This window comes from Oreochromis niloticus, linkage group LG7 (genome assembly GCF_001858045.2).
Source record: "Oreochromis niloticus isolate F11D_XX linkage group LG7, O_niloticus_UMD_NMBU, whole genome shotgun sequence".
Lineage (NCBI taxonomy): Eukaryota > Metazoa > Chordata > Actinopteri > Cichliformes > Cichlidae > Oreochromis > Oreochromis niloticus.
Window position 1 is genome coordinate 49225179 of NC_031972.2, and position 15844 is coordinate 49241022.

Genomic DNA, 15844 nt, shown 5'->3' on the forward strand with positions numbered 1-15844 from the left:
TTGGTGCACATGTAACATATAGTACTATGCACAGATAGAAAATATATCTGTAAGAGCCCACACATTCATTATGCATGTGTCTGCAAAGAGAGGTATGCATGCAACATCCCTGATACTCACCTCCTTGCTCACAGAGCTGCTGGGCCAACGCGTCTTTGAAAAGGATCTGTCCTCGATATGTTGCCGTGGCGCTGAGAAAAAGCGAAAGGAAAGACGGGAGAAATAGAGAAGGAGAGAAAAATCATTATTTAAAAATAAAAATACAAAAAGATGAAAAGTTTACTTATTTCCTCTAATGTTTAATTCGATATTCATATTTTAAGCAGGGGCATTTTCCTGAAGGGCATTATGGTGTAATTCTGAAGGTAAAAAAAAGGCAGATAGATGCATTTATATACTTATATCGACAGAAATGGTAAACAAGTGAAAAGGCATTGCTGAGCAAACAGACAAACAGTACCAAACAGGCCATTACAGTAAAAATAGAGCATGGGTTATACAATATCCAATATCATCATTCCTCGCACTGACACACTGCATTCCTTGCACGTCTGTGTAAATCTAGCTGTATGCAGCGTGTCATTCATAGAGAACGTAATATGAATTTCCTTCAGGTGGCCATAAAATGCCTTATTCATATGAAAATGGAGAATCTTTAAAAACCTAAGAGGGTGAAATTGTTCAGAGTGCACCGAGATATTTTACACAGATACTGAGACATGCTCTACTGTCCTGTAGAATGAGATCCACTGTAATCTGTGACAGCAGAATGACACTGCGAGCATGCCGAAGAAGCTGTACAGAAACCTTGTCCATTCAAAAAATAATAACCACGAAAAAAATAATACTACTGCTGCTGTAGTAGTACTAATCGTAGTAAAAACAGTATAAGAAAAACGTTTGGTATGTTGTTTATGTAAAAGCTTAGGAGAAGACAGATATAATAAAACGTGAAAAAACACACAAGCCCATAAATCAGGAGGGAGAATGAGGCGCAAAGATCACTGGGTCTGAAAAAAAAGCTGCAATTTTCAGAGAGACCTTGAAATGAGTTATGGGGAAAAATATAAGTTTTAGAGCCCTTTGAAGCTCAGACCAGTTAGGAAACTTCTGCGCAACAACACTACACTTTTAGATGGCCAGTAAAAGCCGTAACTCCCCACTTCTACGATATAACCTACATTTTTCCCACATAATATACGGATGAAAAACAACTGCGGTGTGACTGAGGTCGAAAACATAAAAAGGGAGAAATATCGCAGCTCTAATGTGGGTCTGCTCGCGCTGTTACTGCTTGTCCATCAAGGAGAGGAGAAAAGTTGTCTCACTGGGCGCACAGATAAAACTTTCAAAAGTGCCCTAATCAGGCTTTGGCATTAATTATTAACATCATACGTGGCTTGTAAATCTGAGCGACCTCCCACACACTCAAACACATCTATGTACACCACCCGCATACACTGATCTAGTCTCTTGAAGGGATACTTGTAAGAGGCCTCCTTCACACTGTGTGTGCAACGTACTGTACAGATGTTACAGTGCACTACAGCTGTTCATGTGAAATCAATCAAGTAGAAATCAAAAGCTTGATTGAAGCCATTCAGTTTTCTGTATGCTGCGCCACACCCAGTCAACATACTGTATAGGAGGAGAGGAGGGTGTAGACGATATGGTGGATGTCTGAGTCACCTGTGAGGCTCACAGACTCGCTTCCTTCTCCTTATTCATCACTCCTCTTTCCTTCCCTACAGTCCAACGTGGATTTTGTCTTTCACCTCACCAAACTTGCCTTTTATGGGTGCCGAGGCATTTACACGTTTGTCTCAGCTCATGAATAATGAATAGAGCCCCTTATTAATTAATAAAGACCTCTTGTGCTTGCGCAGAGTGGGGAGAAAACACACTTAATTACACTCATATTTCAGAATTCGGTGAAAACTAATTTGAGGCTGGTATTTATGAATAAAAGATGGCGCGTAACGAACAGCGGGTGGGGATGTAGGAACAAGGCCCTTAAATATTTACTAAACACACTCTCTGCTCAAGTACACTAGATGTGTGTGTGTGTGTGTGGGGGGGTGGGGGGGGGGCGACTTGCAAATGTAATATAAAATTTAAAATGCTTTCTTAGTCTCCAAAAGACACAAAACAAATAATAGAACAATTACTATGGCAGATATTCAATAGCAATAAGAGATATTTCCTTTAAGTATGTGAGAGGTTGGTGTGACTTAATAAGATGTATGTCATTAAAGCAGCAGCCAGGAGAGGGCATTTAGTCTGAGCCGACAACTGTGTGATCAGCACAGCACGACGCCGTCTCTGTCCTGCCGTCACACTCCAGTGGTTCCTCAGCGTGTCTCTCATTACCGTCTCCACTCTGGTAGCCACACACACACACAGGCAGGGAACAGTACCGATACATGCAAAACAATTACTGCGCATCTAAATGTTAATTTGACTTTCTTTGAGGGGTGGGGTGGGTGGGGCAATTAAGGGCCTTAATGTGTTGGTGGTTTTTTTCCACTCTCTTCCCTTCTCTGATTCAACCGAGGGATCATTCATCTTCTGAGAATAAGTGTCATCCTCACTCCTCTCATTAGTCTGAAGGAGAAAATCTGAGACGGGAAAGAGAAGGGGGAGATTGAGGAAGATGAAGAAAAAGCTGGGATCTAAGAGAGAAAGAAAGATGGAAAAATGGACGGGGAAGGGGAGGGGGTTGGGTTATAAGGTTCGAGAAAACTGAGACGGGAGGGGGGGGGTTAGATGGCCTTGTCTTTCAAAGTCCACAATCTGCTGTCAAATAGCGAAGCATTGGAGTAAAGGCGGGAACGGGCACACACACTTGAAGCCATATACGAGTTTCAACATGTATGCAGATGGACAGGCTGTCACTCAAAAAGCTCCCAAAAGGGCTCCGAGTGGGTAATTACCAAGCATGTCTTCCATGTTAGATTGCATGTTGCTGTCGGCCATAAGTATCCCCCAGGAGCCAACTTGACAGCTCTCTACTAAACCACTCTCACATGCACGCATAAACATATATTTATATGAACACAGTGCGAATATAGCTGATTTACCCAAGAACACGAACCCATATACATATTAAATATAGCTACAAGATACGACTTTAGTCAACACTCTCATCCTCTCTTCCTCAAATCCCAATTAAAAGCTCATTTTGTCTCCCGGCTCACTATTCCTGTTGGTAATCATGATTAATACGAGGACTTTCAGTGGGGTAGAGTTCTAGTCGCCAGCACTGATTTGGTGCATTTGGACCTAGCCCTTAAAATAATACACGCTAATTGGTTGATTTATCTTCCATGTTGAGGACCAGCTGTGGTTATGACACAGCAATCAGGGACAATAGAAAAAGATAAAGAAGTAATGAGACGGGCAAAATCCACGTTCTGGTGTCTTCCAGAACATTCGGCAATCAGGAGCTCTGATAAAAAATAAAATGTAGTCTTGATTCGTTACTGTGAAGGTGCAGTTGGCTTTGTGGAATCACATTACTCCCTATCCCTCTGACTGCCCCTAAATTAATTAATTGAAAAAGGCTTTCGGAGAACATGCAAATTTAATGAAGCTCCGCAGAAGAGGGATTTGGGAGTTGTTTGGCAAATTACCTGCTTGTTAGCACAGGGTCATTGAGAGTTATGGCTCAGAATACAGCCAGAAGAAGAGCGGTTATTGCTCGGTATACAGCTTGAGGAGAAGAGCAATTGACCTTGACTACTGTTAGCGAGTAATAATTAGGAAGATTAGGAAAACAACAGTGTTTAGGAGTAAATATGCAAGGAAGGCAAAAAAAAGCAGCCTGTAAAAACTGCAGATTTTTAAGTGCAGACAAAGGTTTGTGCTGCTAAAAACTGACTTCTTCTAAACTTGAGAAAAAGCAGCAGTAAAATGATGTAAAATGTTATTTTACACTAAAATTCTGAAAAATACAGGAATTCAACAAAATCTTAAAGCCTATGTCCCCTTTTCTTTAGGACAAAAGGAGGAGATGGGGAAGAATGAGCTGTAATTACCCAGTGTCAACAGCAACGGAGATGAATTCCTGACCGACCGTGTCTGTTATATCTCGTGCGCGCTCACAGAACGGGCAGTGCAGAATGCGAATGAATAATTTGACACGAAATACATTTGGGGCAGCCCAGCTCTCCCTGGTTCATTATGCTGCATTTAAAATCAAGTGCTTGCCTTTTTTCAGTCTTCATGCTCTATTTCACCTGGAACTGTTAAGGTGGTCAACATCCCAGCAGGTAGGACAGCGCCCGCTCTCTTGATAATAAGACCGTGCGATGACGGTACAGCACTTATGTGTTGTGGACAATATGTGGCAGTATTGATCAGAGCGCTGATGCATACATATCTGTGTGTATGTGTGCCTCTGTGTACACAGGGGTATGTACATAATTACAGGGGTCATGGGCCGTCCCTGGGGAAATAAGACAATATCAATAATGGAAAGACGTCTACGGTCAACAGCAACAGGAGCTTGGGCTGTCCAGAAAATGTCCAAGATTTACCGTTAAATTTGAGAAACTGTGATATTTGAAAAGTTTACGAAAGGTTAAGAACATGAATATGTTAGATATAAGAGTTGCTGTCTTATATGGGAATTTGTGATATATGAAAATTGGAATTATATGGATGGACTGTGTCAGATTTGCAGCTCTAGTTGGTTCTGGCGGGAGGAAAAAAAAGGGTCGGATTTATGTCCTCTGTCATCGTTCACATTTCTCCCCCATATATCTGTATCTACATTGCCAAAATGAGATTACCCGGCCTGAATCGATCCCTCATGTTCCTTGGCCAAGTGTCTACAGTTAATCTGCCACAGGCTACGGGCCAATGTGGAGCTTTAATGACGAGGAGAGCTCATTAACTACTGATTATATCTTAAAACAGACTCAAAGATTGACTTGAATAACAACAAATCAATGGAGCTGACGAATACCCAGAGAAATTAGAAGCTGGCTGAGATAGATCACCTGTCAGTCCTTTGACCCTTGACCTCCGATTAGCTGTCTATCATTCTCTCTGTCAATATTACTCTGCTAGATGCTTAAGACACAGACAAATTATTATAAGGTGAAATAAAAACTCGAACTTAAATATTTCTGGATGTTAAAACATTTTTAGAGTGCCTAAAAGCTCACTGCAACAATACAACCATTGTTATTATTTCACATGTAGCTCCCTGAGAGCTAAGCAAATGCTGCAAAAGCACGCAAATAATGCTCTTCCCATGCAGCAGCAGTCTGTACAGTATATACAATAGTGCACTATATATTTCACAAACTCTATGTTCTCACAGACCTGCTTACTTTGAGCAGATGGCAGTACCAACAACACCACAACACCCGGCATAATTACAGCACAGAAACCATTCCTCTTCAATCACAGCTAACAAGACAAGAGAGAGAGTATGAGCTCTCTCTCTCTTTCACTTTGTTTTTTTTAATTATACCTTTCACATTGCCCCTAACAATGATTTCAGTCTGTCTCCAGTCCACAAAAGAAACAACAGGTAGCAGAGATATAGATAAGAATGAAATCTGTGTTTGCATACAAACGCAGATCTATATATACACACACACATGCGTGCATATAAAACATAACAGTATGCCATGAGAGAGAGTGTGCCATTAGATCTGCAGACATCCGTTTCCCCAGGGGAACACTTTAGAAAAGGGGGCTCGCATGCAGTAATTAAAGCAATCTTCATCCCAGCAGCTGTCTGACTCCCACAGGGCCACGGTGCAAAGGACCGCAACACGCCCGTGCACACACACACAGACACACGCACATATATACATACATACGACACATACAAACACACATGAGCGTGCATACACATCCACATGTGCAATCTATAACATCAAAAGTTACACACGGTGCTAAGCTTTTTGTTAAACATGTTTCTCTGAAGCTATCTGTTGGAACAGATTTTTAACACTCATGGACACACAGACACACACAAACACTCACACTGATTGCCTCGAGGCTATAAGTGAAGCAAAACAGAGCAAAAGAATGAAAGCAACACACCAGTGCATCTTTGCTTTTGCCAGAAGAAGCTATTAACCATTCTCACCTCTCTTAGTACAGCAAAGTAATTAGTACATTATACAACGGTGTGGACTCTCATGTCTGCAAGAAGAACAAAAGTGGGCCATGACTGTTTTGTGCAGCTGTTGAATTGTGAGTTGGCGTGCACGTGTATAAAAAAAGTTTAATCCTGACTTTCAGCGTAACAGTAAGAGTTGCATTTCGACCCACTGTTCACTTCCATATATTAATGGATTGTTTTTGATTTTTGATGACCTCTAGCTTGGATAGAGCTCCCTGACCTGACGGTTTGTTTTGGAAAGAAAGTTCAGCAAGCTTTAGTTTTCACTGTGTCCTGCTCCAAAGCAATCCTATTACACACCTCCTGCGCTTTTCTCTAACAAGTCTTTCTCTTTCAAAGCATCAACCAAGGCTTCGAGCCCACAGTAATTACACTAAATAACAGTAATATTAGTAATCATAGGAATATTCGGTTGTTCTTTTTTCATACCTTGACATATTCCGTTTCTCCTCCGACAACCTTTTCTCTTGTATATATTCAGAACATTGCATATAATGATCTGCATATACATTTCCATTTAAATAGGCTGAATGACCGAATGCAAACCGAAGACACTTATGACACTAACTGAAGACAACAGACTGCTGGAAATCCGATCCATTTCTGTGTCATCACTTCTGTCTGTTCATCGAAATTGAAAATTCTGCTCCAGCGGCAAAACAAAGGCATGCAAATTTGCTTGACAAAGTAGCGTTGTTCAGCGAGGTGTAAGGGTACAAGCACTTTTGGACTGTCTGTATGAGAGTTTGTGTTCTCCCCTCCACCTCTGCTTCTTCCTTTCATCTGCTCTCCTCTTCTACACCAAGGCCTCTCCTTCTTTTTAGGTGGGAATTTACAGCCACCCAGAAAATGAGTTCTTCTGGATGCCCACGTCATTGCACTCTATCACTCCTGCTAGAGATCAGTTACCAGGAACACTCCCACAATATAGCCCATAAAACTGCTCACAGGGCCCATATTAATGCACCGGTGGACCAGCTCCAGTTCTCTGAAGGACATGTCGCGTCTTTGGCTTTAATTTAAACACTGATGGACAACACTCGTGGAAAATAGCCCTTGTATCAATCAAGGAAGTACTGCCATGGGCAAGGGCAGGAGGCTTCATTATTTACATTTTGTACAATCTAGAAAAAAAACAGCTATTTCTTTTATATTTAAATTCACTGATCTATAAGATCTTATCTGAATTAACAAACGGTGTAAACAGTGTTTGAGTCAGTGAAATGTGACACATGATACAAAGACAAATAACTTCTAACTAAATTCCAATACTTCAAAAATGGTCAGTTCTTTCAAGAAAAATACTTCAATCACTTTAAAAAAGAAATTACATTTAAAACAGCGAGTTCAACGTCATTTTAACGAGATTACATTGACAGCACTAATAAAAAAGTACATTTACCAGCCGTTTCATTAGGTACAACTGTTATAACTGCTTATTAGGACTAATACTAGGACTAAGGTGATTTAAGTGACTTTGAATGCGGTTGTTGTCGGTGTCTGTTGTTTAAAAAGTGCTGATCAACTTGGATTTTCCCACACATCTCTAAGGTTTCCATAGCATGGTCTGAAAAAGTGGCAGCTCTCTGGGTGAAAAAGCCTTGTAGATGAGTAAGGTCAGAGGATAATGGCCAGACTGTTTTGAGCTAGTGGGCATGAATAACTCAAGTTACCACTCGTTACAACCAAGGTGTGCAGAAAAGCATCTCTTCACCCACTGCAGCAGGTGACAGTCCAGTCAGTACAAACAGGAAACTCAGTTCACACAGGCTCTCTAAAATTGGCCAATGAAAAATTGGAGAAATGTTGCCTGGACCGAGGAGTCATGATTTGTACTGTAGGGTCAGAATATGGTGTAAACCACATGAACGAATGGATCCATCCTGCCTGGTATCAACAGTTCTGGCTGGTGAGGCTGGTGTAAGGGTGGAATATTTTCTTGGCACACTTGGGGCCCCTTCCTACGAACTAAGCATCACTTAAAGGCCAGAGCATACATCACTATTGTTGCTGAACATGCCAATTCTCTTATGACCAAAGTGTGCTCTTTCAGCAGGAAAACCAATCATGTCACAAAACTCAAATCATGAGTTCACTGTACTCAAATGGCCTCCACTGTTACCAGTTTAATCCAGTAGAGCAACTAGGGGATATGATGGAAGGGGAAGATTCACATCTTGGACGTGCAGCCGACAAATCTGCACCAACTGTGTGACGCTATCATGTCAATATGGACCAAAATCTCTGAGGAATGTTTACAATATCTTGTTAAATCTATGACATGAATTGAGAAATGAGGCAATCTGAAGCCAAAATGGGCTCCAACCTGGTATTTGCAGAGTGCCTAATTCTAATAAAGTGGTACAAAGTGTATAGTCGGACTTGAAAACAGAGCACCTGCTGGTCAGTGATGAGGCTACAATATTGTACTGAACCACCAGGACTGAAAAAAGAAGCCAGTTCTAAAGTGCCAGAACTGCCCTTTGTCCAAAAGGCCACCTGATGCTGGCTTCAAAAACCAGCTAATCCCCACAGACTCACATGCAGCCCAACTAAACAGCACTAAAATATAACTAACTCAGTAGCTACTGTATGAAGGGAATGGGTCTTTCAAAGAAACAACATATAAATAAAACATGGCAGCTACCTAAATGCTAATGTCGTGGCTTCAAAACGCTGAGTCAAAAACCAATCTGCTATGTCACGACTGTCATGTTCATCTCTGATATGGTATAGACTGTTTGCAGAGCTGCTGATGTTACACCACAGAAAAGATTACGGATTTATATTGGGTATTTACAGTTTTATGGACCTATGGGACTACTGGAATTTGACTTGTAAAGAAGATGGATTCAAGATTTTTTGTGTCTAGAGAGGTTTTTATTGCAATTTTATATGACAGATGAGAGTTTCACAGGGAATGGACCATTAAGGTGACAATTTTTTCATCAATTATAGCACCAACAGTGTCCCTGGCCTTTGCCAGAAAGGCCTTGAATCTTAAATTCCTTGAATGAAACCAGAGAAGGCAGCTCTGGAGACCAGGATATACTGCTGGAGATGGGAGCTGCGAACTGGAACAGGGGTGCGGTAAGAGTGTTTGTCTAAATGTCTGTGTGTGAGGAACAGTCTAAAGCCAGCTGGAGTGTGACTGGCTGACTTTGATAAGGTCAGCCGCAGGGGCCCTTATTGTCATACAATCATGGCCCCCTGCCAACCCCACTGTCATCCGCACTGGCACACTGCTGCTCAGTGGTTTACACTCAAATGCAAACACACAGCACACGCATGGACACACACACAAATATACTGAAAAACACGGTCCTTGTAAGCTGACACACACTCAACAGTAAATGTGTTTGTTGGCAGACAAAAAAAGCCAGTAAATCTGTTTGGCTCAGTGGATATTGTCTAAATGGCTGCTCCACTTTAGCAAATTCCCCAGCTGAATCTTTTTATGCAAGTCTGTCCACAAAAGTCTCCGTCTGATAGACGACTGCGTCCCTCCAGGAATTCATTGAGGGATTTTTTGTGAGTACAGCCAAACTGTTTAATTTAGTTGTGTTTTTTATGAAGCATTGATAGGAATTTTGTAATCCCCTTGAAAATAAAACGGTTTAAAAGTGGATGACTGGTAATAAAAAAGCAAAATATCAGGCATTAGCCAAGTCAAACTGCAGACTATCTGTGAATTAAAAATCATCGAACGATAATGAGTTTTCCTTTTCTTTCATTTTGTTAAAAAAAGAAAAAGCACTGAACTCTACTTGATGTAAATATAATCATTGAGATGAGAGCTGAAACATCTTCAGGAAACTTAAAGAAGTCCTGTTGTTTACTTTCCAAGCTCCTCAGAATACCATGACCTGGATGACTGAGAACCTACACAAACATTTGCATTTACCCTAATAAAAATTATATGCAATGTAAAAATTTGTGGGTCGATTTCTCAAAGATTTTTCTAACGTGGTGCTGTGGTGACTTTGGATTTACAGGAATCCTCTCTTTTCCTCTACACTTCTCCGCAACAGCTGCTAATTGCATTTTGACTGACTATCTGCAAGGGGCTGTAAATCACCAAGCCAAGAGAACAGGAGGGAAAGAAAGTTTGTGGTAGTTTTGAAGGTAGAGAGTTGAGGAAAATGCTCAAAAGTAAGACAAGACAGAGGCGGAAAGAAAAATAGAAAAAGGAAAATTCAAGGCTGTTCTCAAACATATTTGGCTAGAGCTCTTTCCACCTACACCAATCAAACAACCTGCAGTGTCCAGGGAAACAGACTGAGTACTATTTACAACATCACCAATCCAGTGGCCCTGAGCTGCTGTGCAATGCTCCAGATTTGTTGCAATGGGTTATAAATCTCAATAAAGCTTCCAATAAATATTATGCCCTTATGGAAAATCATAGAAGATGAGTATCATGGTTTTTTGGGGGGCAAAAAATGTGTTAGGATATGTGTGTGTATCTTTACTATCTGTAACACACCCATCCTCCCGGGATGGGTGGATCTGATGAGCCAGTCAAACGTTTTCCGATGAGAAATGGTCACAGTGAATAAGAGGACGGAGGTATTTCCGTGAATTCTCAGCAGGGCACACATCGCACCTGCCAATGCACAGGTCACGTTGAGCAAGGCAATTAGGATATAAACAAATACTATGTCCCCAGTTTAACCTCTTTCCAGTCACCGTGCAGGCTTTCTCTGACAGGATGGCCTTTTAACATCTTTTCTGTGGTTCAGAGAGAGCAACACCCATGATGTCATCTGATAAACCTCTCTCGAGCTTTCTGGGTCAATATGGGGCAACACAACATTAACAGATAGTTATAGCTTATATTTGGGTTAGATACATATATAAAGTCAGTACAGTGCCAAAATATTATCTACATGCACGCGAGTAAAGGAGCAGAGCACGCGACTCAAACAACTCACATGAGTATTATTATTCTTACTGCACCTCTGTACACATTATCTCTGCTAATGCTTTAATCGACTAAGGATTCTGAAGTTTGGTATTTTAAAATAAGACGTGATGATCTTCTCTTGTGCAACAGAGACCGTGATTTACAAAAGAAATGAAAAGCTGTATTCAATACGACTTGGAGACCATAAACTTATCAGGAAAGTGTTAACTGAGGTCGTCGATCAAAGAAGCTTTATGGTCATTTTCCTGACTTTATACACTCTAACTTTACTTTAGATACACAGAGGCATCATTCTCACTAACCAAATCCCACTTTAACATCTCGTCAACATAAAGCCCAGCCAAGTGCAACTTTCCTTGGTGAAACAGTGGTGCTCAATATTAATTGCTTTCCTCTAATGGTAGAGGAAGCCTAACCTTGTGCAATAATCCATGCATGTTTGTTTTCTCAGAACATCTTTGGTATTTAAAATCTATTGCGCTTAAAGAAAATGCATCAGAAATAATGATAAAATAAAGATGCGTGTGAGTTTGTGATAGTTGTTCAATAAAATATAAAGGTGTTTAGTTCTAAAGTTCAACACCAGCATGGTTGGATACTGTCTAAGTGATGCACAACAAAAGATCACATCGCCTGCCATTTCTGTCTCAATACATATGACTTACAGGAAATTGACACAGCCAGTCCCAGGTGGTGGGGCGATCCAGACAAAGCTGAAGCTCGTAGAGGGCTGGTGGCTGACATGGGAAGCCACCACGCTGCAGACAAACTGGGTTCCACCAAACTGACGATCTGGCATCACACCTGCGGCACAGAAGACAAGCAAGACACATGAGGAGACACGAGGACTAGCAGTGAAGGTTCAGCTGATGGATTTTTTTGGGGGGGAATTGTTTCCTTTCAGCTTGCAATTTAAAGGCTGTAAAAATTGCTGCAGTTTTCTATGGTTGAATTATTTCCTGTTTTATAGGTACCAGCTGGTTTCCATTTGTTTTTCCGCTGTACTAAAACTTAGATTATCCACTCACGAAAACAGAAAAAGGAACTTGGAAAGCCATAAATGTCATGTCTGCTTTTATGTTGACAAAATTTACATCGCATCCATTAGCTAATCTGTCGAGCAGCCTTACTCAAAGACAAACGATTACAAGAGAACAGATGTGGTGTCCAGGATTACATTTAATTCATGGCCTTCTGCATTACAATGCTTTTTGGTAGCAAACGCTCGTCAGCTAATCCTCAATTAATCCACACTCAGCTGCATTATTGCACACTCACAGTTACTTTTACTACAATATAAAAACAATGTTAATAATGTCGCTGTGATGAACCGAGGTTTTAAGAAGCGAGCCCGTCCAGGCTGCTTTTATACTGTAACAAATGAAATAAAAATAAATAAAAATAAAATCACAATAACGAAGGACACTGACTTTTCTGTGTTGTCTTGCACAAAGCACTGCTATAAAATAAAATGCTGCATTAATAATTGCTGAAACAAAGCACACTCAAAGAGTGCAAGAGAGATTCTTAATAATTTCTTATAGCACAAACACTGAAGACAGAGCCACAAGCAACCGTGTAATATAAGAGACTATCAGTGGTGGAAAAGTGTTGTGCTCTTTTGTGCTTCAGTTTTTTTCTGTGCTTTCTATGTTCTCCTGTCTTTGCCTTTATGCATTTCAGCATTAGCGATTTAAAGGTTTATTGTTTTTACTTCCTGCCTTTGTTACTTTTCCCTCTTTTCTAGGACCTTGTACTACAAAATAAGTTCAAAATACCCTTCAGTGGCCACACAAAGCTGGTTATCACCTCGCTAAGTGAACCCAGGGTTCCATCACACTATCACATTTATATGAAGGGGTCATTTTAAAAGCAGTGTATGAACTTTGTATGAACTTGGGCACTTTGGTCAGTATGACTGAAAAAGATTTATTTTATTAATAAAGTAAATCAAGTAAAATAAAGTAAAATTTTATCAAGTAAATCTGGTAAAAATGCCAACTGTGTAAGTTTTCAGCTTTTCAATACCATAACTCTATCATTAAATCATGGAAGAATCTGATGGATTATAATCAAGTATTTTATTAACTCTTTCACCCATAAAGATAACATGTGACAACCTCCCCTCTACCTTTAATGACCTCAGTATATAAATATCAATAAAGAGGTTTTTCCAAGGGTAGCTGCATAGGTAGAGATAACCCCCTCGCTAACTTGTGGCACACCCAGTTATTTTGTTCTATGGGCAGGCCTGCAAATAGAAACCACTCAGTTCAGAAAAAGCTTCATCAGTAGTCCTAGTAGGTCTTCATAGAGTAAAGAGTGAAATTAATGTTTAAAAGAGAGATTTAGTTTTAATTCTTACAGCTTCAACCTCGGTGATGTTCAGCAGAATTCAAACATTCAAACAGGCTCAGTCTATGTGTAAATTTCACATGAGGTCAACAAGTACAAATAGGTTTCTTGTTTTATGATTGTTTGGCAACAACAGGGAATTAATTGATTCAGGTGATGATTTCATTCCTGCTGATCTCTAATCTCGATCCTAAACTGATCTGGAGCAGTTACCATGGTGATATATGCTATTAGGAAGTGAACTCTACGGTGGCCCTGAGAGGCCAAACGGACTGCAACTTAAGAAAACACCAGCAAAAGGAAAAATGCAGCAAAAGCACACAAAACACAACGGAAATAGGAAAAACGACAACGGAAATAGGAAAAAACACAAGGGAAGTGTTTCTGGGGAGACAATAACCTGGCGGACCAGTTGCAGGAACCAAAATATGCTAAGAATTGCGCTGGGAGACACTTAAAAGAAGTGGAGGATCGGTTTTGTGAGAGGTAAGTGTGTTAGCCTAACTATTAGATTAAAAATCCGTCATCAGTATTATATGACTCATGATAAAACACGCCTACCATGTTTTGGGTTCCTGCAACTGGTCCGTCGGGTTATTGTCTCCCCAGAAACACTTCCCTTGTGTTTTTTCCTATTTCTGTTTTTGTTCTTCCTATTTCTGTTGTGTTTTGTGTGCTTTTGCAGCGTTTTTCTTATTGCTGGTGTTTTCTTACCTGGATCTACCCAAATTCTTCTTCATATCACAGACCTCTGATTGACAACCCTTACCAGCACTTTGTGTACATCTAGTCTTCATCCACCTTTTAACTTTTTTTAAAAAACTTTCCTGGTATTGTTTTTGGTCCACATATTTGAACTGCAAATAAACCGCTCACTTATTTCTACTTGCTTTCATTTGCTCCTCCACTTTTTAAGTCTCATGCCGTTTTCGTGTTGTTTTTAAACCACAATCATCCAGCAGTTCTCTTTTCTGTACTTATTTCCCTTATCATTTTTTCTCAACCAACTTCTTTCCTCTTTCCCTGTGAGCTGACAATCTGACAGTGCTCTTATTAATGAGCATCTGTGTCCAGCTATGATTGCACCGATGAAATGACATCGTGTCGCACAATCTTTGCTTTATATCACAAAGGCCAAGGGCAGGACACCACCAGACTCATCAATCATCGTATGCACATTTGGAACAGTTTAATTATCTACTGTACCTGACTTTGTAGTGTCATCTAAGACGTGCCCAAACTGTGCTGCAATTCACAAAGACATAAATGCGTTCCACAGCAATGCATTTGTCATAATATTACAACAGTAAGTCACTCTAGCACCGAGGCCACACACATTCAGCCAGTTTAAAAATGTACGTACTCTCCCATCTGTTTACAAAGATGTGCTCTAAGCAGCAGTGGCTCGCCTCTATGTATAACCTGCAAAACACCATCTCCTCTCTGCTATCATAACTCACTTCACTGAAAGTATAATCAGCAATGATTAATAACTGAGAAGCTTTAATATCCCCAGAATCAATGTGCAAATCAATAAGTAAAAATTGTGTATGTATGTGTGTGTGGTTGAAAATTCATTATTTGAAAAGAAATAATTTCACCCATTTCTGACAGTAATAAATCTGACCTCACAGATTGCATCCATAAATATACACAATGTTGACAGCACCATAAACGTTTCTGTTTGATGAGGCCAGCTGTGTGTGTGTGTGTATTTGTGCAGAGCTTCATTTGTATCACTGCATAAAATTTATACTGAAGTGTATGTGCGCGCCGTGGTACAAACAAATCTACTTATCATTGCTGTCGGTTAAAAAGCTCAGGAAAAACAACCACTTGTTTTTACACCAAGGACCAGGCATTGATTTCTGCACCCAATGGGACATCCCAAGATTCCCCCCTACACAAACAAGCACAGTAACATCATGCTTTTCAACTTCTAACTGAACAGCCGTCAAAGCAACATCATTTACAGCGCTTTAACGTGACAACATATTGTGCTGTTACGTGCAAGTACATGCGCTGTGTGGTCCTAATGTGTCAGATTTATGAGCTGTTCAGCAGCGCAGCCTTTAACCATGCTAAGGAGGTGCTGGTATGTAATAACAGAATGGGATTTAATCACCTCGTAATGCTATTATTTTGAAATCACCAACAATTTCTCTGCGTAATGGCCACAATTTACTTCTGAGCATATACTAACACAGTCATACACACAAGGAAATGCACATAAACACACTATATCAATGATTAAACCTTTACTGCTGATATACAGAGCAGATGAAATAGTTTCTGTGCAGGCCTTATCCCTCTTTAACATACCTATACATCGTTCTGTCTTTTTAACACAAATCCAGACCAGTTTCACTGCAGATATGTGCCACATATTTACCGGCATAGCTAAAGGCAGCCAAGGC

General features: G+C 40.3%; 1 protein-coding gene across 6 annotated transcripts in view; it reads right to left on the reverse strand.

Moving 5' to 3' along the window:
* reln (reelin) overlaps nucleotides 1-15844 on the reverse strand; it is a 97721-nt gene that overhangs the window by 44816 nt on the left and 37061 nt on the right. For all 6 annotated transcript variants that reach the window (XM_013270586.3, XM_013270584.3, XM_013270585.3 and 3 more), the window contains exons 3-4: nucleotides 11738-11876; nucleotides 121-191 (exon numbers count right to left, since the gene is read on the reverse strand). In XM_013270586.3, coding sequence (XP_013126040.1) covers nucleotides 121-191; nucleotides 11738-11876 — 210 coding nt within the window. The remainder of the gene's footprint in view (nucleotides 1-120; nucleotides 192-11737; nucleotides 11877-15844) is intronic.